The sequence below is a fragment of the Helianthus annuus genome, chromosome 7 (assembly GCF_002127325.2).
Source record: "Helianthus annuus cultivar XRQ/B chromosome 7, HanXRQr2.0-SUNRISE, whole genome shotgun sequence".
In the NCBI taxonomy this organism is placed as follows: Eukaryota; Viridiplantae; Streptophyta; class Magnoliopsida; order Asterales; family Asteraceae; genus Helianthus; species Helianthus annuus.
Window position 1 is genome coordinate 126,570,941 of NC_035439.2, and position 26,645 is coordinate 126,597,585.

At 38.9% G+C, this 26,645-nt stretch overlaps 2 protein-coding genes across 5 annotated transcripts; both read right to left on the bottom strand.

Moving 5' to 3' along the window:
• Positions 1-2,535: 2,535 nt before the first annotated feature.
• LOC118480265 lies at positions 2,536-6,995 on the bottom strand. The gene is made up of 8 exons (XM_035975018.1): positions 6,861-6,995; positions 6,107-6,343; positions 5,476-5,961; positions 4,543-5,182; positions 4,231-4,403; positions 4,014-4,131; positions 3,457-3,833; positions 2,536-2,646 (listed from the first exon to the last, which is right to left on the bottom strand). The coding sequence occupies exons 1-8, from the start codon at positions 6,993-6,995 to the stop codon at positions 2,536-2,538; spliced, it is 2,277 nt and encodes a 758-aa protein (XP_035830911.1).
• A 13,298-nt stretch (positions 6,996-20,293) lies between these two features.
• Positions 20,294-26,351, bottom strand: LOC110868516. 4 transcript variants are annotated; one of them, XM_035975244.1, is made up of 13 exons: positions 26,070-26,351; positions 25,189-25,737; positions 24,669-24,871; positions 24,313-24,510; positions 23,763-23,834; positions 23,220-23,315; positions 23,058-23,137; positions 22,877-22,952; positions 22,545-22,755; positions 22,198-22,424; positions 21,844-21,943; positions 21,672-21,761; positions 20,294-21,064 (listed from the first exon to the last, which is right to left on the bottom strand). In XM_035975244.1, the coding sequence occupies exons 2-13, from the start codon at positions 25,730-25,732 to the stop codon at positions 20,370-20,372; spliced, it is 2,592 nt and encodes an 863-aa protein (XP_035831137.1). In that variant the 5' UTR covers positions 25,733-25,737; positions 26,070-26,351; the 3' UTR covers positions 20,294-20,369. The 4 variants fall into 4 exon arrangements, with proteins under 4 accessions (XP_035831137.1, XP_035831138.1, XP_021973389.1 ...); XM_035975245.1 differs by having other exon boundaries at positions 20,295-21,064; positions 25,189-25,644; XM_035975246.1 differs by having other exon boundaries at positions 20,424-20,840; positions 20,917-21,064; positions 25,189-26,351.
• Positions 26,352-26,645: the final 294 nt, after the last annotated feature.

The window sequence follows — 26,645 nt, forward strand, 5'->3', positions numbered from 1 at the left end:
GCTTGTTGGTAACTCTATTCCTCTATCTTACAACTTTGATGACATTGTTCGCCGTGTGCAAGTTGTACAAAAGAAAAAGAAAGCGAAAGAACAAAAAGTGATGTTGTTAAGATGGAAAGAAGAGGAGAAAGAAGAGGAAGAGAAAGAAGATGAAGAATTAGAAGACGTTCTTAATGCGGTTGATAATTACGATCCTTCATGGGATGAGTTCATAGACAAAAAGGATGATGATGATGATGATGATGATCAAGGGTCGTCGGGATTATTGATCGTGAACCCCTCTGTTCAACAGAAGATAGATGAATTTATGAATGACGAAATCAACGAACAAGAGGAGGATCAACAACAAGAGTCTTCGCCTTCAGGAAAGAAACATGCTGACCAGGTATTCCTCACGCAACCAACTGTTATTTATTTGAATGCTCGAGTTGAGTGGGAGATAGAGGTGCCTAGGTCCAGGGCAGAAATGTTAGAAGAATTGGGCTTAGATGACGGAAAATTTAAGTTTGATATAGAAGATGAAATCCCTTCGTCACTAGAGAAGGAATATGAGTTCAAATATGTTCATGAAGCCGATAAGTACAATGATGTAATAGTTGAACAAGGATCGGATTCATCTGATAAAGAAACGGTATTTCATTATTCTGGAGTTGATGAAACGTTTCCTACGCTTGCTGAATTGTTCAAGGAACAGAATGAAGAGGAGGTTAGAAGGAAAGTAGTGGAGAAGATTACTACTGAAGGTATTCCAAGAACAATTCCAAGAGAAAACTTAGTTGAAGAAAGAAAGAAATGGTTCAAGGTGATGCCAAAGGAAAGAAAGTTCATAAGACCTCTACAATACTTCACGCATGATGCTGACATATCGTGGGGAGATATCTTATCATGGGGTTATCTGGAAGATCTACAAGTGTATGCAATCAGACGGGAAAAGGAGGTTCAATACTTCGAATTTCTGTCCGACATTAAAACCCTCCCGTGGTGGGATGTTGAAGAATTGGTGCAAACAAAGAATATAAAGCAATTTTATTATGGTTTGGATGTGAAGCAGCATGATCAACACTTGTGGGATTATATAAAGCTGCAAGCAAAAGCAAGATTTCCAGATTGGAAGCCGCAGTATCCAAAGCAAATTGTTACTATTTTGGAATCAGGAGAGAAGGATATTACTTTGGATATAAAACCGCCGAGATGTTTGAAGAATATGCCGCTACGTGCTATGGAGCAAGACTTCTATGAAGACTTTCAGGGTTGGATGTACAATGAAAGCATAGCGGAAGCGGTGATCTCTCTGTATAACAAGTCTACTGGTATATCATGAAGGATCAGTATGTTGGATCCTATGTGGCTTGTAAACTGCTCCAAGAAGGATATTGACTGCTTGTTCTACAACAAGATCGTCTACAAAAAGCCAGATAAAGTTCAAGCTATGCAATATCAGAAATTAGTGGATCTGTGCTATGCAAAAGACATCAACTCTAGGAGATACTGGAAATCAAAGTGGAGAGATTTGGAGATTGATGAATTCTTGAAGAGGTACAAGCGCGGTCAGAGATTTAAAGAGATTGCTGATAAAGCTGCAAGGCTTGGAAGGTACAAGTTGATGAGACCTCCACCAACAGACCAGACACCAATTGAAAAAGAAGAAAACAAGATCCCTTGATGGGATAGGAAGCGAGATGTTGATCTTGACTACAGAAAATACTGGAATGAAGTTGGTAGGCCTCTCAGACGAAAGATGCTTGAAGAGAAAGCAGAAAAGAGAAGGTAGAGAGCTAAGGAAAGAAGACGCAGCATGAAGGAATGAAGACTATGCAGGAAGGAACTACATCTACATCCAAGGGGGAGCCTGTTAGTACATATGTCTGTAGCTTCCGTCTGCATCGAGTCTTGTATATTTTGTGTTGCGTATGTACTTTTGTATATGTTTGTATATGTATATTTGTGTCTAGACAATGCAGGGAATGGCGCGTAAATGTAAAAGTGAAATCCGTCGGACGACGTATGTCATCCGATCGGATGACCATCCGATCGGATGACCATCCGATCGGGTGACACTTCTCCACTCCCTGGTTGCCTATCTGACGTATGATATCTGGGGTATTATACGAGGACTAGGCTATTGCTTCCGCAAAATCAGAAGTCCTGGTATAATACCCCAGATATCATTACGCACATAGACCTAGTATGTCAGAAATAGAAAATCTTTCAAACAAGACTTCAGGGGTTACCTATATATCCAATAGATGCTCCCCACGTAATAAGCAAGAAATGTTTTAGGTTTATATCCCGAACAAATCTACTAAATGTTTAAAAACCTACCGGCATATCATCAGCGAGACTGCTTAGCACCTTTTAAACATTACATATCTTTAGCATACTGTAACTGTCTAGCTGATGTACTATCATTTCCATTTTTTTACACAAACTCTTTTAGGGTTTTCTATTGTTTTTGGATTTTGAAAATATCTCATGTTTTTGGATTTTTGCATTTTTTATTGTTTTTGTATTTTCTGAAAATATATCTATCTCCCCCTAAATACCAAAACAACTAAAAATACGACAAACCAGTGAAGATTGCTTCTCAACATCATCTACAGCGGTATTCTCATCAACGCCAAGTAACTCCTCCGCATCCGACAACAGCTTCATACCATTTAATTTTAAAAGATATTGAAAACGTGATCTATCAAAAGCTTTGGTATGCAAATCAGCTTTTTGTTCGTCGGTGTGGATTTTGTCAATTCGTATCAACTTCTTCTCGAAGCAATCTCGAATGAAGTGATGACGAATTTCAATATGTTTGGTTTTAGCGTGATGTACCGGATTTTTCGTTATGTTTATTGCTGCCTCGTTATCAACAAAAATAGGTGAAGTAAGAAATTGTAAACCGTAGTCGCGCATCTGTTGCTGAATCTGCAGGATCTGAGAGCAGCAACTGCTGGCAGATACATACTCTGCTTCACATGTTGATAAAGCAACAGAGGTTTGCTTCTTACATTGCCATGTGACCAGTCGGGGTCCGAAAAATTGGCATCCTGCAGTTGTTGATTTAGCATTGACTTTGCAGCAACCGAAGTCAGAATCAGAGTACCCTTCAAGCGTGAAGTCACCATCCTTTGGATACCACAACCCCAAGCTTGGAGTTCCTTTCAGGTAGCGTAGGATCCTCTTGACGATGGACATATGTGAAGCTCTGGGACTTGATTGATATCGGGCCGCGAGGCAGGTTGGGTACATTATATCAGGCCTTGATGCTGTCAAATACATTAGCGAGCCGATTATGGAGCGATATAACGTTTCATCGACATTCTCTCCAGTGAGATCAGGGTTGATACCATGATTCGTTGCTAACGGGGTGGACATTGGAGCAGTCCCTGACATCCCAAATTTCTCTAGAACGTCGTGAACATACTTTGTCTGATGTATGAAGGTTCCTTCAGGCATTTGATCGACCTGGAGCCCTAAGAAGAACTTCATCTCACCCATTGAAGACATCTCGAACTTCTGCTTCATCACTTTCTCGAAATCTTTGTAGAGTTCTTCATTTGTAGACCCAAAAATAATGTCATCAACGTAAAATTGGACAATCAGAAGATGACCATCGACTTCCTTCGTGAAAAGAGTGGCATCCACCTTGCCTCGGATAAAGCTGTTGGCAAGCAAATGTTGAGAGATCGTCTCATACCAGGCTCTCGGGGCCTGATGCAAGCAGTATAACGCTTTGTCCAAGAGGTAAACTTTATCTTTGTGAATTGGGTCGGTGAAGCCCAGTGGCTGACCAACGTAAACCTCCTCTTTCACTTTGTCGTATATAAATGCCGACTTGACATCTAGGTGATATACTTTGAATCATTTCCATGAAGCAAACGCTAGGTGATATACCTCTGTGAAGTCTATCCCCTCTTGCTGACTGAAACCCTGGACCACGAGTCGAGCTTTGTTTCGAACAATAACTCCTCGGTCGTCTCTTTTACACTTAAACACCCACTTCGTGTTTATTTTCCTATGACCATCAGGCAAATCAACAAGCTTCCATACACCAAGCTTTTCAAACTGACTCAGCTCCTCCTGCATTGCGTTTACCCATGAATCTTCAGTCAGTGCTTCCTTGTAGGTTCGCGACTCAATCTGCGAAATGAAACAACTGAGTGAAAATTCAGTTTGTAAAGGAGCAACTTTAGTATAAAAGTAAGTAAGGCCATGATCAATCTGGCTTCTGGTGCGAACGCCTGACAGCAGCTCTCCTATTATCAACTCTTCTGGATGGTATGAAAGAGTCCTCGGCATAACTTCGCCAGGAACATCCACCTCGCCTTCCAAATTAGTAACGTTCTGATCCACAACTTGTTCATTGTCAAGAATTGTCTGATCTGAAGATTGGATTTGCTCCCCCTTAGACTCTGAATCACCACAATCAAAAGTAGGAATATCATCAGATTCTGAATTATCATTGACCGCCGTCTGATTTTCAGGACCAGGTTCGTGTTCCAAAGTAGTCGGAGTTTGCTGAACTTCATCACTCTCCAGTATGACTTAGACCAGCTTCATCATCATTGGAAGTTTGTTGTTGACGTCTAGAAGACCTTTCTGGAAATCTTCCCTGAGATGCTTCATATTCTTGTAAAATATGCAAATCATCAAAGAACTCTGGCTCTTCTTCTAACTCGAATGAATCCCGTAAGGTATCGTAGTTGAATCGCCATGAGTCTGCAGGCTTCTGTGGAGGCATAGTATAGCCTTCACATTCAACATGTTGTGCTTCGATGATCCACTTGAGACTTGGAACAAAGACTCTTCTGAGTGGACTGGCATACCCCACAAAGATACCTTCTATGCTCTTTGAACCAAATTTGCCATCGGGATCTAGAACAGTGCAGGGTGACCCGCACGGCTCTAAATACTCGAGATTAGGCTTGCGATTGTTGATCAACTTGAAACATGTCTTGTTATGCTTCTTCACAGTAAGTACCCTGTGGAGTGTATAGCAAGTGGCTGATACTGCTTCTGCCCAGAAATTAATCGATAACTTGGAATCAGCAAGCATCGTTCTCGCCGTTTCAATCAGCGTTCTATTCTTTCTTTCTGCGACTCCATTCTGTTGCGGAGTATATGGTGCACTGAATTCCGTACCATTGTCGCTAAGTCTTCGAATAGTGCTCATTACAAATTCTCTATCTTCCTGAATAACCTCAACAAACACTCAAATGTCTCATCTTTTGACTTCAGGAACGTCACCCACGAGAATCTCGAATAGTCATCAGTGACTACGAGGCAATAGAGATTACCCGTAATACTTTTGACATTCACAGGACCGAAGAGATCCATGTGAAGTCTCTCTAGTGGCTTCGAGACAAAGTTCGTCTTTTTACCAGGATAGGATTTCTTCCGTTGCTTCCCCTTTATACAACTAATACACTCCCCCTCAAGATGAAAACTCTTTAAGTGAACACCTTTAACTAGATCATTATGCACCAGGTAGTTCATCTTGCGTAGGTGAATGTGGCCCATCTTTCGGTGCCACAATTCTGACTCCTTTTGAGTAGATCTTGACATGAAGCAATGAGTTTGACCCGTGGTAGTCGTAGCGACGCTCATATCCGACACGTACAGATCATTAACTCGTGGTGCTCTCATGATGATCCACTCCTCGGGGATGACAAACCCCGGCTTCAGAATCAGACATTCTTTATCAGTGAAATGTGTCGAATACATTCGGTCACAAATTTGAGAAATGCTAAGCAGGTTATTCTCCAGCTCTTCTATGTAATTGACTCTTTCAAACGTGATAACACCATTTGATAATGTTCCTTCACCAATAATACGTCCTCCTTGATTACTAGCAAAACTGATGTATCCACCGTTAAACCCTCTAACATCGTAAAGTAGGGTTTTTCTCCCTGTCATGTGCCGGGATGCTCCGCTATCCATAATCCAACGTGAGATAGATCTCGGGAGCTCCTGCACATTTCACAAACATTCAGTTAGATTTTGAAGCAACCCAAGCCTCCTTCGACTCGGGTAGCTTGACGTTAAGGTGTGTTGTCTTGGTGTACAATGGTGGGAAATTCTTGTCATTCATCTTAAGACTTTCTTGAGACCGGACCTCAACCTCTTTATCCAAAAAGAATTCGTTTTTCGGAGGTTGACCAGATGGTTGGTCTTTCTTTGGAACATACTTCTTCTTGGGTGAAGTAGAAGTTTGTTTCTCAAGTTTCTCATAAAAGTCCAAAGGTACATTCATCTTTAATGGTGTAGTTGAAGATGATTGTTTTTCAGAATCAGAAACCTTTGGTTTTTGAACATTTGATGTCTTAGTCTCAGATTTTGGCTTCCAAGTTTGCTGCGGAGAAGCGACCCGTTTGTAAAATTTATCAATTTTCTTTACCGACTCTTTTACAGGTTCAGTTTTGACTTTGATGTTTTCATTTTTCAAAATTTTCTTCTCAACAAACATTGGAGCTTTTCCTTTGACATCGTTCTTCTTTTTCGGATTCTCAACAACCACGGACTTAGGCTTCGAGTTGGTGCACTTTCGTGCAATGTGTCCAACTTCATTGCATTTGAAGCATGTTCGGGTGTCAGCTTCCCGACTTTTGCCCTCAGTCTGAGGCTGTGAGGCCTTCTTCTCAAAAAATTCTTCGTTTGTTTTCGAAAAGATTTCAGATTCTTGCTCAGAATGTGAGCTTGAACTCTTAACAAACACTTTCTTTTTGACAAACCTTTTGTTTTGAAAGTTCCTCTTTTGATTGTTCTTACCACCCTGATAACCACCCGACCATCTGTTTTGGTTGTTGTTAAAACGTGGCGGTACAACGGGTTTCTTATAGTAAGATTTATCTTTTTCAAAGTTCAATTGCCTTTTGGAACTTTTCAAAACCCTCGATCTCAGAAACTTCAATCTCCACGAGTTTGAAAACTTGTTTCAACTTGTTAACATTCACATTTTCGATTGGAAACTCATTGTCCGAGTACAACTTATCTGAACCACACATCTTGTACATGACAAGAGTAGGTCCGTCATTTAATTGTTCTTGGATTTTGGTTTCGGAATATAGTTATCCAAAAAGCACTCTTCATCTCAGTCGATTCACTAACTGATTTTAAAACGTTTTCAACCACATTTTTTACGACTTCAGACTGAACACTGTCTTCATCAGATGATGAAGTAAATGTGACATCAATTGTTTCTGGAAGTTTCTCAGCGTCAGTTTTATCATTTGTTTCAGAAATTTTATCCAACCCGGACTGCTTCTTAGAAAAATTGTTTAACACATGCGGTGGAACTTGATGATAACCCACCCCTGTTCCATCCGAGTACACATCTTCACCAGCTTTGTTCTTTCCAATTGGTTTTGGAACAATGTATTGAAGAACAAAGCTCACAGAGTTGTAACTGTTCAGTTTCAAATTGATTCTTTCATTCTCAATCTTAGCTTCTTGGAACTGAAGCTTAAGATTCGCAATCTCGTCCAATTGCTGGTTGATTTGTCTTTCTTTCGCCTGAAGAACTCCAGACAATTGAAGATTTTCTTTGTACGTTTTACCATTTCGCTCATCAGAATCTTTTATTTTTCTTTTTAGCTTCTCATGATTTTCCGAAATTTGTCGGTTTTCATGAATTAACTTTTCATTTTCTTTCTTAAAACGTTCAACATCAGTTTTATCTTTTTCGATCTTTTCTGTTAATTCTTTTATTCTCTCATTTGAAGCTCTAAGAAGTTTATGTCGTTCTAAAAAACCTTTTTCAGCCGTTTCAACTTTCTCAACCAGTTCTTGGATCTTTTTCTTTGTGAGATACGCATGTGTGCTGCAAACTTTGCATTCTTTCATGCAATTTTTGCAATCACTATCTGTTTTAGCGCCATCAGTCTTACCTGATTCATTGTTTGAACCACTATTACTAACCTTGCTTGTTGACTCAGACGCAGATTTGGAATCTACCTCTAGTTCCTTTGCCATAAGCACTTTGTCAGCCATCTTTTTTAGGTTGTCAGCCGTCATTTCTTTTGTGGTATCGATTATTCCATTGTCGACCTTTCTTGACTTTAGCTCTTCCTCTTCAACTTTCTTTGCCGCAGCTCTCTCTCTCTCTTTCGTTGTTCATCTTCTTGCTTTATGGATTCTATGAGAGTTTTAAGTATGAGTGTTAATGGTTCCGCAATTATCTTGCCTTTCAGATCCAAATAGCACTCACGATCAGGATCCCATCTGTTTGCCCTTTTGGCTTCTTTCCAAGCTCGATAGTTTCTATCTTTCATAGTTTGAGCTACCATTTTTCGATAAGTGTATTTTTGCTCTTCAGTTCGTGTATCTTTATATGGTTCAGTTTGTGCCATGAAAGCAAAACCTATAGCATCATCTTCTGGCAAAAACTAGCTCCAATCGAAACCTTCGTCATCTTGAATTACAGCTAAGGCTCTCGATTTCTCCTTCGGAGTCTCTTCGATTTGCTTCATTCTTGGCGGCTCCTCGCGATTTCGGTGATATACAACCTTTTTGTAGTAGTCGTCATGGAACGGATTAGCTGTTTCATCCCCTGCTGAGTTCCTGCATTCCCTCTTGAAGTGCCCCTTTTGTTTGCACTTAAAGCACGTCACTTTGGATTTATCAAAACCCAACTTCGTCGAAGGCCCACCGATGGAATTTCTTCCTGTTATCTCCATGAACCTTTGCGCTCTTCGAATTACGCTAGCCATGCACCAGCGTATGTCGATTAATTCCATCTCTTCGGGATCAATCTGGTCATAATCTTCTTTTATCAGATTCGTATTCCCGATTTTCCCGGCGACCAAGCTTTCATGTGATTCTAAAATCAAAGCAAGAAACACCATTTGTTGTTTAGCTGTTTCTTCATTAAAGTTTTGAGCATTGTTGAGGTTCACAGCTATATTGCATTGAAAGACATTTTTGGGAACATTCTGTTGTTGCTGATTCCCTGAAACGGATGAGGAAGAACCTCCATGATAACCACTGCTGGGTGATGAACTGCTGCTTTGCCTTTCTTGAGTAACCGTGTTTGAGCTCTCAGCAGAAAATGCGGTTTTTGGTGAAGTGGTTTTCGGAATCATACTACCCCTGTAGTATAGATCGACATTTTGTTGGTACGGGGTGTTGTTGACTTTATTCATCTTCTTGATTTCCAACTCATGACTCTCAAACCTTTCTATCAACCAGTCAACAGTCATTTCAGACAACTTCTTGGTATTTCTCAGAACCAGGCCATAATACTGTCAATCTTTCTCTTCTAGTAAAGATTCAAACAACTTCTCAACCATCTCTTCTTCAGTAATTGTGATACCGTGTCTGACAAGCTCTAACTCCAGATGACAGAAACGTTCAATCATCTTTAACATTGTCTCATTCCTCATGCATGCAAACAAGTCAAACTCCTTTTTCAGCAGACGTTTCTTGTTTTTCACTATCTCTTCCCCTCCAATACATTTCTTTTCTAACTTAGCCCACAAATCTTTCGAATTTTCGTAGCTAATCAAAGAAATAATATCATCTCTAACAGATTAATGTAACAAGGCTACACATTTTTGTTCAGCAACAAATGTCTCTTGTTCAGATTCATTCAAGTTTTCATAATCTTTTCTTCCAATATCGTAACCGTTCTTCATACACTTCCAGCTCAGATAAGCAAACACTTTCAACCAACCTTCAAATCTGCCTGCCCATAGGTTGTAGTCTTCAATCGCCATTAGCTTCGGCGCCTTGTTATACGTTCCATAGGCGTTGTCGACACTAAGCGAATCTGCTATCGCCTTCTTCGGATTTGGATTGGTATTGGTGGTTGTATTTGTCGATGCATCTCTGGTGTTATATGCAAAGACATCGCTGAACGGGTTTAGGAATTCGTCTCCCATCTTATAAACACCTGAAAAAATTTCAAACACTTAGAGAAAATTTTCACAACTTTCAAAAATTTCAAACTGATGCACTTGGATCGGATGGTGATCCGATCGAGTGGTGATTCGATCGGATGACACTGCCAAGTAACAATCGTCAGATTACCAAGTGTCGGATTACCAAGTGTCGAATGGCGATCTGATCGGATGGTGATCCAATCGGATGGTCGTTCGATCGAGTGACACGAGATCCTTTGAAAACCTTTAACCCACAACACTTTACCAATCGGATGGTGATCCGATCGGGTGAGATGATGATATCTAAGTCAATACGATCGGATGGTGATCCGATCGGGTGGATGACGTCAGCAAGAACGAAGAACTCGACATGGTTTTTACTTGATTTGATTCATTTTTAGTTCGAATTTTTCAATGAAACTTTGTAGGATTGATCTATATTCAATTCCGATTCCTTTGATATGAAAATTACTCAATTTTGTCCGGGAATTCTTGTTTAATTTTGAGTTTTCTCGGTTTTAAGATGTAAAAATGTAAGAACAGCAAGAAATAAGGTAGAAGATGAGAAATTTGTCAAAATTTCTGGTGAAATTTGACAGAAATCGGTAGAAAATCGCTGAAAAGTCGGTGAATTTGCTGTTGTCGTCTCCGATTCAACCTCCTGTGGCTCTGATACCACTTGTTAGGCCGTTTATCTCAGGATTTGTTTGAGTAGAACATGGCTAGATCGATCAGAATCAAGGTGCAGAATCCCTTGATAATGTCACAGAATCAACAACGACAAGTTCAACGTTTAACGCCTCTGAATTCTATTCAAAGATGGTGAAAATACAGAGGATCCGGTAGAACTCCAGACTAGCAGAGCTTCACTACAAGTTCAGCAAAAGGTCTTAAACACAATGCACTAGCCTACTATTTATAGGTAACCAGGGAGTGGAGAAGTGTCACCCGATCGGATGGTGACCCGATCGGATGGTGATCCGATCGGATGGCCATCCGATCGGATGACATACGTCATCCAACGGATTTCACTTTACATTCACATGCCATTCCCTGCATTGTCTAGACACAAACATACATATACAAAAGTACATACACAGCACAAAATATACAAGACTCGATGCAGACGGAAGCTACAGACATATGTACTAACAGATTACTTGTATACTAGTTGCTAGAATACGTGCATAGATACATGATTTACTTGTATACAAAACTGATTTTTAGGTAACCATATTTGGACTTGGTTGACCAACTTCGAACAAAGTAACATAACCTACCGAGCAAACCTAAGGTGAGTTCACTGCTCTTTTACAAGTATGCGTCCTGTGGGGACAAACAAAACCAACTTACATCCCTGTAGGGGATACGTTACAGACTTACATCCCTGTAGGGGATACTTTACGAACATATATCCCTGGAGGGGATAAGTTACAAACTGTAGTTTAATTTAGATGTTGGATAATCAACTCAACTCTATCACTCAAAGTCCCAACTTACTACCGAACTAGTTGCTTGGAGGGCAACAGGATATTAGTTGATAGCGCAATTAGGTTTGACAACCTCGCACCGTACCTGGATAGGACGGGCGTGAACTAATGACCTTAACACATGACCAACATTGATAGGCATTGGGGATGGGCAAACAAACAGACGTCACTGTGGTATCGAGTTATTATCAACATGTCTTTAAACTAAACATTTACCAACTATAGGATTAAACAAAATTGTGAACTCGCCAGCTTTATGTTGATACACTTTTTCTGCATGCTTGCAGGTCGATAGATACATGATATGGGACTTGCAATCTGGGATGCTGGCGTGGTCATGGGTCGTGACGCTTGGAAAGACGGTTAATATTGAATTGTTTTTAAACATTATGGTGTTGAATTGCTTGAGCAATAATTTATGCTTCGGCTGAACGTAAACATGTTTTAAACGAATGTTTTGAATTACACTATTTACATTGAATGGTAATTTCATTTTATTATATTACTGTTAGTTCAATGTGATTAGTGGCTAGATCCTGGTATGTCACACGCCTCATGGGGGTTTCCGTATGTGGTATTTTGGGGGTGTGACAGTTGTGCTTACTTTATTATCTTGCATTGTAAGACATATTTAAGCCAGGTAAATACTCTTAACTGTAACACCTCGTAAATTCGTGTCGAGTCATGTACTGACACGTGTCCATACTCTCAAATGTTCCAAACGTTGGACGAGAGGGACTACTTTTGATAATATATGAAAGTATGAATGTGGAGGGACTAAAAGTGTCAACATGCTATTTTTATAGCCTCTGAGTGACCTTTACGGACAGTATAGCCTTTTGGCTTACGGACCGCAAGATGTGGAATTTTTGAGTTCTGATGATCGGTTACGGACCACAAAGCCTTATGGCTTACGGTCCGTAAGTAGGTTGAAGTATGTGGGTGCATAAGTTCCTTACAGACTGCAAAGGGTTATCCCTTACGGTCCGTAAAGGATCGCCTGTAACAACCCGACTTTCTGGGTTCTTATTTAGATCTGTCATTTATTGCTTAATTGACTTGTACTCTCGAGATTTCGATTATCGCCATGGGTTGACTATTTTTAAACTATGTTTTACAACGGATTCACAATGCTTATTTAAAACGCAGTTACGCATACTATTTAAACGCATTTCATCGCATATTACATCGCATGTTTATACTAAACGCTATCGCATCGCAATCACATCGCAAACTCGAAACACAGATTTACTTTTATGCATCTTAATTATTATGTGTGTAATTACTTGTTTAATGTTATGTCGTTATCTCAACGCAACGCTTACTCGCAAACGAAAGTTGGAAAACTAACTCGCACAACTCGACTGGTCGAACGACCATCCGATCGAATGGACATCCGTCCGGATGACCATCCGATCGGATGGCCATCCGACCGGACATCCATTCGACCCTTGCACTCTCCACCGCCTTAGTCCCTCTCTCACCCTATAGATACCCGCCCATACATCACTTTTCACTGATGTGACAGCTCCATTCAACCAACTCGCTCCCAGTTCATTCTCAAGCACTTTTCTCTCGATTCCAGGATATTCCATAAGTATTTCTTCCTAAATCTTGTACTTCCATCATCACTACACACTTTCTCATCATCTTCTCCATGAAAACTAGTGATTTTCTCCATGAAATCACTTGATTTAGACCCCTTGAAGGTGACATCATCTCGGTTGCTTATGCAATCGGTTGTGTGACGTCATCTCATCAAGAATGGTTCAGATCTAAAGAATTTCCACACTGTCTTACACAAATCTCAACAAAATCTAAACCTTTTCAACTGATTTCAAACTTTTCTTCAACTTTCTTCACTTTTCTACTAAGAACCGATGGAATCTAGACTCATTCAGGCTCTCTACTCATTTCCTAGTTGAGAACCGGTCTGAAGACGGATTTCCACCGGAGAGGCGACCGATTCACGGGTTGAACATGAAACCCCACCAAGAACAGTTAGTCTGATCGAATGGGGTGATTCCCATCCGATCAACTGAGCTGGACCATGGTGATTTCCGTTGTTTGACACGTCGTCACGCCGTCTCTGTTAAAACTCAAACTTTTTAACTTAGAAAATTTTACAAAAGCTTCCAAAGTAACAGATCACTCACTCGAATGATCATCCGATCGGCTAACCATCCGATCAAATGATCATCCGACCAGGTGGCCTGCCCCTTTTTAACTTTCAACACTTTTACAATTTGACCAAACTTCAAGCTTCTCGATCGAACAGCCATCCGATCGAATGGCCATCCGTCCGGATGACCATCCGACCGGATGACTTGTTATTATACTACAACGAAAACTTCAAAAGTTTCAAAGCAATTTACAAACACACACATCTCATTCGAATGGCCATCCGTTCGAATGGTCATCCGCTCGGATGACTATCCATCCGGATGACCATCCGCTCGAATGGATATTCGTCCGTTCGACTCACCATTCGACACTTATCTCATCCGACACGCTGTCTACGCACCGATCAACGCTTACGCTACTGTTCTATGCTCAGGCTAACTCCAACGCGCTCCCTTCAATCCAATTCAAGGCCGTGTTTTTTTGTTAAACACAAACTGTGAGTATACTCGAACCCATTTTCTTTTAACGCACTTTCGGGTGTTACATACGTTCTCTATCAAAACACAACAACACACAACGCAAACACTTTTAACGCTAACCGCTCTCGCATGTTATACGTGACTTGATGAATGCTTGTATGTTATGTTTACACAGTGATTGTTGCCTGACACCTTAGCAACGATAGTACTATAGTTTGGACTCAGCACCTGTCGTGGACATGGGTTGTTAAGGGTATTACTTCACATGGTCACAGTGGTGATAATGTGTTGCACATTCTACACTCGCAGTCATGTCGGTTGCATACGTCATTGTCGATAGCTTACTTGATTCACATTTCTACGTGTTACATGCTGGTTATGCGTAAACGCTTTCGCTATACTATATGCTACTCAAACTTGTGTACTCACCTTTACATTCTATGTATTGACTTTATTTTAACGTATGTGACAGGTTGATAGGATGCTATGTTTGTTGTGACGAAACGAGTAGGATGTCTAGAAACCCACCAAATAAGAAATCTGAGTTGTCGGAACAGTTTACTTGTTTTTGAGAAATACTATTTATAATAACTGTTTTTACTTTATATGTTATTGGTATGGGACTTTAACGTTAAATATATCGTCATTAATAGTTGTTATGGATTCCCTTGAACAATCTGTTTCACTTAGTGCCACGCCCCGATGTTTCCGCCATCGGTTGGGGTGTGACATCGCCAGTGACAGTTTTTGTCCGGTAGATTGCAATCAACCTTAGTTAATTGATTACGGCTGTGCTTACTTTATTATCTTTCATTGTAAGATATATTTAAGCCAGGTAAATACTCTTAACCTATTTTCCCTATACGGGCTTAGGATACGGTAAATTATTACCGCTTGGTCGGGTATGGGATCATATGTTGGATTATGACTACAAAATCTCCATAACCCGTTTTAATATGTTTTGTCTGATAACTTAAACATTGGGGGTTAACGTGACCGTGTCCTGGATATCCTCGGCTCATTTAAGTTACTTTTAGCCATGACTAAGCACGGTGTGTAGGCATACACCTAACAGATGCTAATGCTATTATTAAATGTTTTTTTTACCCATATTGGGGATACACCCCTTTATATAAAGTGGCGTGTCGGTTAATCATGTTATTCGGTTTCTGCACCGCACCCCATATGTATTGACAGGCATGTAAAATTGTATACAAGATCATTTTGAATTGTCCCAAGTTATTTATGAAAATACATGTGCCTTGTTCACTTAAAACAATTTTGTAACATTTTCAAAACGAGTCGGTTATTTGTATCTACCAGTGTAAACTGACGTATCTTCAAAAGACTAAGTTACAGATTGCAAAGTTACGTAATAGGCCGGAAGCTGTCTGGTAATGCTAAAAGAGGAATTTGCAACTCCTTTCCATATAAGCCTATAGTCTTTTGTCTCATTTTTGTACATTTTCGATCCACCTTTGGATCTTTTATTACAAGCAGTCTGTATTATTATTTTGAACACTCGAACAATTATGCTTGTAATAATATTTTAAATCCAAGACTTCCGTTGTGCTATTTGTGTATTTGATATCAATCTCGTCACGTACTCCCTGACCGGGCCCACCGGGTTGTTGTTGAAATATCAGGGTGTGACATGTTGGTACCAGAGCCAACGTTTGAGAGAATTAAACAATAGCCTTTTTTGTGTTTAATCTCAAACAAGACAATAGCATAATCCTTAGACTTTCTGAGTCTAGACAATGACCTAGGATTAACTCTTATCCTTATTAAGTTTTATATATATATATATATATATTGTTTTTTATTTTTACAGGAATTAATCATGCCACCGAGATTCTGAGGAATGGGACGTGGAAAAGGTCCGATGAGGGGAGGACCATCAGGACACATACCCTCCCATTCTCGCAGCTTGGATCCTTACCAAGATTCGGGGAATTCTTACTCGTCACAACCAGTGAGACATTTTGTCTCACATGACTGACCTTATCACTTAATTAATATCACCAATTTTAGTTACCAAGACACTAGTGCCATTAGGATGTTTAACCTTTATATTATACTCAGTGAGATTCATTTGATTAATAAGACAATCATTAGTCATTACCATATGTTGGTTAGCCCCACAATCAATTATCCACCCTACCTTTTTCCTATTATCAACAAAGTTCGAAAAACAATAGACAGGTTTAAAATCACAAGTAGGTTTGGATGACATATTGACAAAACTATTCAGACAAACAGAATTAGCACACATACCAGCAAAACCACTACTCCGAGGATTACTTTTAGATTTATCTATTAAGAGACTAAGCAACTGGGCTATCTGATCATTGGTCAATGAACTCACAGCAGAAGAAGTATCAGTATTATCAACAGTAACATTATTACTAACCTTGTTACCCTTGTTCCCACCAGGTTTTGACTTCATCCAAGAAGGATAGCCAACATGTTCAAAACATCTCTCAATAGTATGACCAGTCTTATTACAATGAGAACATTTGAGATTAGGATTAGGAGTTCTAACTCCTTTTTTTCTTTGACTCAACAACTTGATTGGTTTTAACAGCAAAACTAACAGCACTGTTAGGTGTTTTATCAGAAAAGCTTTTAGAATGAAGATGAGACTCTTCTCTAGAAATGACTGAAAAAGCATCCTTCACAGAAGGAAGGGTTTCTCTGGTTAACAGATTAGTTCTCACAGACTGGTATGAACTATCAAGACCCATTAAGAACTGCATCAGTTTAATAAGATGATTAAAACCATTAAACTGTTTAGATACATCACAAGAACAAGCAGGTAAAGCAAGTAACTGATCTAATTGCTTCCACATACAATTCAACTTATGATAATATTCAGAAACAGGCATGCCATTTTGACTAAAAGAATTAATCTTTTGATACAGATTAAACACAACAGACCCATCTATCTTATCATAAGTCTCCTTTAAATCTTTCCACACATCAGAAGCAAGTTTAGAATAAACAAGACCAAGATACAACTCTTCAGACACATAGTTAAGAATCCAAGTAAGAACAATAGAGTTGCACCTATCCCAATGTCTACCCAAAACCTCGTCAGAAGTAGACCTAAGACAAGTACCATCAACAAACCCTATTATATTCTTAACCTGTAATGCAAGACACATAGCATTTGACCAAATCCTATAATTCTCTGAGCCTTTAAGTTTAACATTAACTATAGTCAAATTAGCAGAATCACTAGGATGAAGAAACAGTGGGTCACCAGCGTCAATCTTGCTAACCAGAGTAGCACTAGTAGAAGTCATAACATCACCAGTAATAACAGAATCACCAGTAACAGTAGCATCACCAGTATTACTAGCCATAATAACAATCAGAAACAATCAAACAAATAACCAGAATAAAGGGTCAAATAGACAAAACACTAACCAGCGAAACCAGGACAAAGGTCCGATCAGAGGTTCGTCACTTAAAAGGTGCCTCCGCAGACGGTATCCTGGAAGCTATAGACTCACAGGACCAGACAAAGAACTAATGTAACAGAGTGAACCCTCTCTGTATCCCAATAATCAAACCGGTCTTATTAAACCCGGTATCAATATGCCTAGACACCATGACTCAGTGATGCAAAAAAAAAAACAAGAAAGGGATAGAACAGTCTCAGAGAGGGTGTGTATAACTCCAGTAAATCAGACCTGTAACCTTCATTTAGGGTTACAAGCACCTGATTAGAAGATAAACAAAAGTTCTGTTGGTTTGCCCTATAAAAGAGACCAACGAGAACCCCTTCAAGATCACAAAAGAAACCCCTAAAAATTAGGGTTTCAATCTCCTGAGGGTGTAAGGAGTGGTTAAACACTTTGGAGTGGTAAACTAAAAAACCGACCAATCAGAGCGCGCCATGTCAAGTGTTGGCAATGGTTTAAACACTTGCTGAAGTGGTAAACTTTTATTATTATTTTTTTTGTGCACTATTTTATTTAATATTAATAAATGTAGAATAAATACATTAAATTAAAAAACAATAAACTTTCATAAATGAAATTAAAAACATCAAAGTTACACTAAATTAAAAAACAATAAAATTACATTAACTTGAAACAATTTAAACTAGTTTTCGTCGGAATCGACCAAAAGATGGGGTAAATCTTGACTTGCGAGATGATCTATGAGATCGTGTTTGAGTCTCCAATGCGTGTCTTCATCCATCAACTCGCCCAACACTGTATCGTCTAGAGCGAGCTCGACCGGAGGATCCTGAATGTGCACCGGTGCTATCGCCTTTCCTTCATCTTTCAAAATCATGTTGTGTAAAATAATACACGTGTACACGACACTCCTAATTTTTTTAACGGATCTTGCTCGCATCGGTCGACTCAATACACCCCATTTCGCCTTCAAAACACCAAAAGCCCGTTCGACGTCTTTTCTTGCCGCCTCATGTTGCCTCTTGAATTTCTTTTCGTCTACTTCGTGAGGGTAAGGGATCGACTTCACAAACACGGACCACGAAGGGTAGATTCCATCCACGAGCAAATAACCACGTTGGTATAAATGGTTGTTAACGTAAAATGGAGATTTTGGCGCGGTTCCATTTCATTCCGTTAAAAATAACGGAGATTGTTGTAGAACATTGATATCGTTTTGAGAACCCGGTGGACCGGCAAAAGCATGCCAAAACCATAAGTCTTGAGAAGCAACCGCTTCGAGCATAACAGTCGTTCTCTTCCACATCGGCCATAATTTTTAGAAACAAACGTTTCGACATACGGAACCTATGCCGAAAGATATCTTCGTTGTACTTCGGGTCTTCGACAAAATAATCCGCCATGAGTGTCTCATGCCCCTCCTCACGTTGACGTTCAATATATCTCCTTCGGTTAGATGTGCCCGTATCTTGAAGTTCGGCTTCTTCGATGAGATTTTGAAAAAAAGGAATGCTACTATCGGATGAATCGTCGCTACTCATGGGTGGGAACCATAACGGGAGTTCATCCGCCATTTTGTATTGTAAATTTTTGGGAAGAATTGGTGGTATTTTTTGGTTTGGTTGGGTATATATTTGAAGGTATTTGGTTAATGGTTTGGTTTGATATTTATAGTTTAATTTTTTAAAGAAAAAATATTTTTTTTATTTAAACGGTAATATTACCGTTAAAGGCTGGCCCACCTTCCACATTCCATCTTTCCCGAGTCGGCAACATGTCCCCGATTCGTGTTGTTTGCCGCGTCGCCAAAATGTCGGCGGCGGTGTTTGCCGATCGGCAAACTTGTTTACCGCGTGTTCCCGAGTCCCACACCGCACGAACTCCAAGAAGACAAGAAACCACTAGATCTGGAATCCGCAGAACCACCAGAACTACCAAGACTCCAACGATCACTAGAAACCACCCAGATCTAAACAGATCTGCGAGAAAAACCCTCGAACACAGTGGAAGATGATAACCACAAGAGCACTACTCTGATACCATGTAAAAATCCCAGTATCAAAGAGAACAGTAGTACTTTATTAACAATCCAGTCGGCACAGATTTCTCCGACAAAGTACAAGAAAAAATCTACACAACTTGTAGATAGAAACTCAAACAAAATCTCTCAACCTACTCAGATCATCAACGTAATGATCTGCACTAAAAGATCAATCAACACACGAACTCACAAAGGTTTGAAAGAAACCCTAGATCACAGGTTTCAAGAGAGAGAGAGAGAAAAGCGTAAAGTGTAAGAGCATTCACATCCAATCCATCAAATTATACATACATTCCACTAAAAAACAACTCCTATATCAATATATTTTCACTAAAAACAAATACTTTTTCTCTCTCCTTTCCAATTAAATAATATTATCATTACATTTTTCTCTCTCTTTCACTCATAACCACTTTCAATATATATTAAAAAAATTATAGTGGGTGAACAGTGTCCCCTCAAATATAGAGATGAACAGTAACATTTTCTCTCTCCTCCACTCACAACCACTTTTTATACCCTTTATAATATAAAAATTCCCCCTCACATATTTTGATGGATAGAATGTGAATGCTCTAAGCGGAGAAGAGGGATTGTGAATGATCTCACAAATCTCTAAAAACTCTCTATATAACATGTATCCGGCAATAATAGGGCTCAGCTCCAAGACTCCAAAAAAGGCCCAGCAACAAGACTTCAAACAAGCCCATCAAGCAAAGGAAGCAGCCCATACAGCAAAACCCAAACACAAAAAAATATAAAAACAAAAGAGAATAAGAAATTATAAAAGAATAATAATCTTATATAAAATATTGAATTTACACCAATATAAAATCTTATATTTCAACAATGTCGTAGCAATAACTTAACATTCTATTTATAAAATCAATTTTCTCTGAAACCCAGTAAATTTTTATTCATTTCATTCATCATTCCTATTGATTAATGTTGAAATAGACTGTGTAATGTTCATCTCTCAAACTAAACAATGGTTGCAAAAGAAAATTCCTCCTCAACCCTTTAGCCACAAAACTAACAGGATCATACTGGCTGATCCCATCCCGAACGACAAAACTCGTCGCTTTCAAAAACTCATCTTCCGATCCACCATAATCGCACTCCAGCTTCACCACTCCACCAGCATTCCAAACAAAGCAACCTTCCTCACTTTGAGCTTCCAGTTGAACTGTTCCATCATCACCATTAACCATATAGAAAACTGAATTATACGTAACAGAATAACTGTCAACCGCAAGACTGTTGCCTCTTCCTTGGTGTACGAGAAAAGAACCAGGAAGACTGTATGGTTCCAACATGACAGCTTGTGAAAACATGTCTTGTTGTTCCGTGAATACGAGTCTAAAGGTTGCGAATACAGAAGAGTTTGAACCGGGCTTGGGGAATTTCTGCATTGTTATCGTGTTGTTAATGTGTGAGAGGGCTAAAGTTGAGTGACCGGTTTTCTGAGATAGAGAAATTAACTGTGAATTGAACTGTTGAGGAACCGGAACTATCCAGTCTGAAAGTGAAGATGAGTCGGGTTGCAAGTCAAAGTCGTCAACGGTTAGTCCAACCAGAAGATACGGGCCGTATAAGATTGCATGGAGTGAAGCATATTCGGGCCGATCATCTGAAGAAAATGTATTTATTCAAAAGTTAGATTTGAGCACAATTAGGAGTGTAAACGAGCCAGGCCGAGCCCAGGCTCGAACTCAGCTCGTCATGTTTTTATGAAGCTCGAGCTCGGCTCGGTTCGAGTCTAGTTATTTGAGCTCAAGTTTGAGCTCAGCTCGCGAGTAAAACCCAAGTTTGGCTCGAGCTATTTTGAGAACAATCTCAAACAAGCAAAAATCTCGGCTCGAGCTCGCTTCAATATTGCTAAAACAGCCAAAGCTCGGCTCACTAATGTTATTAGTTTAAATCATATGGGCCTAAGTTGTAACTGACATGGGCTTTTTAGGATTGGATTGTAATCATCATTATCATTTCAATATGTGTAAAAAAAACTAAAATTTTGTCTGGGCTCGTTTAGGCTCACAAGCCTAAACGAGTTTCAGGCTCGAGCTCGGGCTCGATAACTAAACAAACTATATTTTAGGCTCGAGCTCGGGCTTGGCTAATCGAGCTTTTAACCGAGCCGATCTCGAGTAGCTCTCGAGCCTCTGGGCTTGTTTACACCCCTAAAGCACAATCTATTGGAAAATATTCGGTCGAAAAAGATATAAAGATGATGATACCTTGGATAGCCTCCATCCTAAGAGTTATGGGCAGATCAAGGTTAATTATGTCATTTGAACTCCATTGTTTTGTGACTGATAGGAAAGTACCTGCACGGAATCGACGTTATGAACTCTGCAATGGTGGCTTTAGATTTTTTAAGTTTGTATCTTTTGATTCAAAGATTCATACCTGGAGCTGTTAGAGGGATAGCTTGGCCGTTAAGTAACGCTTTTGCATTTGAGGTTGTCCAAAACGGTATTCTAAACTTCAAGGTAGATGAAGCTCCTTGCTGTCGAGTGTGGGCGAAAAACAATATTGTTACGTTAATGATCTAACTCTTCGAATAAACCGATTAGGAGGTTATACACGTTAGAAACGAACTTTGGGCAACTTCACTCGTTTTCTCTAAAAATATCTTTTTGACTCATTTGACATAAAAACATAAGCTTAATCGACCCATGCATAAGTAAATGGGCCGAAACTGACACCTTTGTGCATGCCCATAAAGTACAATGGTATGCGCATATGTGATGGTATGCGTACCTTCTTTGAAGTGATCATCACCGTCACTCGAAGGTGTGGATCCCAAGACACCGCAGGTTCGACTTTCTGAGCAAGAAAAACCTGCCCAGATTTCCAGTCAGCTGAGCTTGATATGTACTGAATGATGTAAAGCCCGTGACCGTTTCCTGCTTCTACGTTTCTTGCTTCTACGTTTCTTGCTTCTTCAAAGTAGATTGAATCTCCCAGTTTCGAAAACGATTCAATCCCTAAAAAAACCATTTGAAATAAAAAAAAAAAACATAGATGTTACACCTTTATTTCATATGAGTGAGACCCAGACATAAGAATGTTGATGCTAACTAACTATAATAACTAAAATTACAAACCTGTTCCGTAACAGCACCAGAAATCATTAAACTTTGAACCCCATTTATGAAACCCTTTAGCTTTTGATGATCCGGGGGCTAACGGCAGCATATATATCATAACTCCAGGTTCCTTCCCTCTTTGAATGCTTAGGACACTATTAGTTAATGCTCGTTCATAATAATCTGCGTACGCCATTTCTTTAGTCCATCTGAACAGGTTACGCGAGACCTGTGTACAAGATCGAATACTTCAAAAAACTGTTAATAATTAAAAATGACATCAGATAATCAAAATGGATCATCTTGTGAATACAATAATGTGTAGATTTAACTATAATATCAACATACACCTTTAGCATGTTGTAGGTAGTACACGATTCTTCGTTCTCTGTGTGTAAGGTGGTTGCAAGTCTCTTCGGTTCCGACCTGAGAACGCCAACAATATATCGTTAGATAAAAAGTCAAAAGCATTATAATTAACCATAATCAAATTTCAATCAAAATGCTATGTAAATATAATAATATTGCTACCAGAACTCGCGGACTGATGTGCCTCCTGTAGAATACATATGGGAAGAATTGACGATATCCATGAAATATATCCCGATTTCCTGGAAAGCAAATCATATGAAAGCAGTCACATATAGGATGTTAATAATGTGTTTTCAAGGGGGCAGAAATTTAAAACCATACCTTATACAAAGGATCACCAGTAACTTCATACCGCCTTTGAGCTCCAATAACGATTGGAATATGTGTATTGGCATGATAACCAGATATGTCATCGGCCTACATTTGGTTTAAGATGAGATAGGTAACACATGGACCGAAAATAAAATGAATTAAAGTTGCGTCGTTTAACACTAACATCATATGTTAACCTCCTTGGTCCATTGAAAATCACAATATTTGTATCAAAATGTGGTTAAAGTGCCATGTTGACTTATAACAGAATCATGTTGACTTACATCAACATCCCAAAATTTAACATTTTGTAATTTTCAAAAGTGCATAATGTTAGGAAGGTATTGTTTTGAGGAAACATTTTGATATTTGTTTCGCATATGGAAACGACATTACTTTTAAAGGAACATTCTAATATTTAAAACATTCATAAAACAAAAAAAGACCGTATGTGTGCATGCCGGGGTGTTCATATCAGAAATTCAGAACCAAATAATATGTTGAGAACTGCGAGACAACCACATATGCTTAATGTGTGGTCCTTAAAGTTACCTTCATAGCTAGCAGGCCAAGGAAGCAGGGTTTATCAAAAAGGTGAGCCAACCACAGATGCTTCATGTCTCCCTGGATGCACATAAATTAGAGTAAATTACGATTTTGGCCCCTGTGGTTATATCACTTTTAACCTTTTAGCCCAAAAAAGAATTTTTTAACATCCGAGCCCCCAACGTCTTTTTTTCTAACCCTTTTGTCCCCTAACACTAACCCCATCCATTAAATGTTAGGGGCCAAAAGGGTTAGGAAAAAAGTCGTTAGGGGCCAAAAGGGTTAGAAAAAAAAACGTTGGGGGCTCAGATGTTAAAAAATTCTTTTTTGGGCTAAAAGGGTAAAAGTGATATAGCCCCAGGGGCCAAAATCATAATTTACTCTTAAAATTATATGTTAAGAAACATGTTTCTACATGATATATATCATATTGCCACATCAATGGATTTATGGATGCCATCTTTATTTCTCTAAGATTGTTAAAAATGGTAGCTGCAAGATTGTTAAATATGCATAATATAACGGATCAAAACATGATTTAAAAGTTTTAACATACGGTGATTGTGTATAGCCTGTAAAGCACATCATTCATTCCACCAATTTCTTCATTAAGTGATAACCAATGCCTTTCAATAGTGTAACGAGTAATCACGTTTTGTACACGTCTGCAGAAATAGTCGGCCATCTTTGTCACCATCTTTAGAGCTTGACTATTCCCAGCCAAAACATACTGATCCACTAGACCAGCCATTATCTGTCACTTACATGAAACATATAAACTACCTTTAGTTGAATAGTTGACAAATAATTTAGAAGTGGCTGTGCCGGTTAGGGTAATGGGTCAAAATAAATTCGGGTTGAAACAGATTATTTTTAGCACGGGTCAAAACAACATTTTTTTTAAATTTTTACCTTGTGGATAGTGTAATAAGGAGCCCAAACTCGTTTGATAGCTTCGAAACGATCAAAAAATTCAGACGGGAAAGCAGAAAGATACCCTGTGCCTATCTTATCTTGACACGCAGCAAGCGACGACACCACTGCTGTCATCTTCTTTTTTTGAGTAGTATTACCGGTGCTAGCCCACATTTGAGCCGAAGCACTTAAGTAATGCCCTTCAAATTCTCAATACATGTTAAGGTCAGAGACACTCGGTTAATGATAGCTATAAACCATAAACATTAACATAATCTTAAGTCTTAACCTACCCAAAATTCACAAAAAAAAAAAAAAAAAAAAAAAAAAAAAAAAAAAAAAAACACTTCATTCGTTGTTTAATTTCAGTTACACTAAACACATTATTCTCGCTATCTACTATTACCAAACAAGGCTGAAATCATAATGAATTGATAAATTATGGTTTCATTACACAAACATATAAGATATATTTCTAACAAGCAACATCAAGTCAAGATTAAGAAAGTAAACCAACCGACGAAATGACCACGAAGCTCCTGATGCGGGGACTCCCAGCCTCCATACGCTTTTCCAACAGTTGGCAAACCAGATGTGACTCTAAAGCTGTAAACCAATCTATCAACATCCAACATCAAAAGATACTCCAAATTCGTTCGTTGAGCTTGACCATAAATCGAATCCAAATCCAACCTCACATCACTCAAAGGCAATTCATTCAAAAACTCCCTAGACACACCAGCACCCGGATTCTTAGCCTTCCTATACATCATCCTCCAACTGAATTCATCTTGTTTCAAACTCCTCTTCGGAAGTAAACCGGCCCACGCAGACTCATCGGTTGGAGTCAGATGGCGATGCGAATGGTCAGAAGAATCATAATACATTTCTTGTTTCCAAGTCTGGTTGTTTGAATTCAATAACTTGTATCGGAAAGTATGCGACGAAAGCTGTGTGGGAATGTTGGTACACTCTTTACCCATAACATGATGATGATCATACAACAAAACTATTAGCATAATAATAATAAGCAGCATCTCCATAAACATTAAACACTTCATTTCTCCTAAAAAAATAAAGTTTCAGTAATTTTTCAACTTCAATATCAAGTGGAACATGATGAAATATTAACTTATAGAAGAGGATTAATCGGAACTGTAATTATCAAGCCTCGTGAAAGGAAACAAAAGTAGAAAACCGACTGTTTTTTTAAGGATGGATGATTGTGGAACTTTAACAATAAAGTGTAAATGATAAGATTGGATAATATTAATAGAACATCTAACAACCAGCAATGATAATCTTAGTAGAACATCTAACAACCGACTTCTATTTTCGGAATACGTGTGAAATTTAGCATCCAAATTAAGTAAGATGGAGTAATCGGTGTAGACCCACTTCGTCAATGCATATATGTGATGCAGATGTGTAGAGATCATGAATCGGTGCTGTTATCCATTGAAATTCATCTGCTTACAGGAGTTGGCTGAGGCTGAGAGAGATTTTATGTAATGTATTTTATATATTAAAATCCAAGGTTGTATTTCAAACCGCTCGTCACTCGCTCAAAAAATGTTCGGAAGATACCATTTTGATTTTTGGCTCAGTTCAGTTTATAAACGAGCCAAACACAAGCAAATGTTGACTCACCACCTCTCACTATTATCGTTCTCTACAATCTCATCCTACACAACATTGTCATTTATGAAAAACAATATTATTATATGGAATGTGGCTACTTTTAAGATATTAAAGTTTAAGACCCAACATTCACACCGTATCTCTCTACAAATTTAAGAAAATATGTCACATTAGACAATACCGTTTCATAGGTTTAAACCTTAAACCTGAAACCTCCCATCTAAGAGTTATGTGCCTCTATCAAGTAGACTAGCCCCACACTAGCTTAGCCCATATCATCTAATTAATACCATTTTATTAGTTTTAGATCAAACAATACTTTTTTTTTTTTTT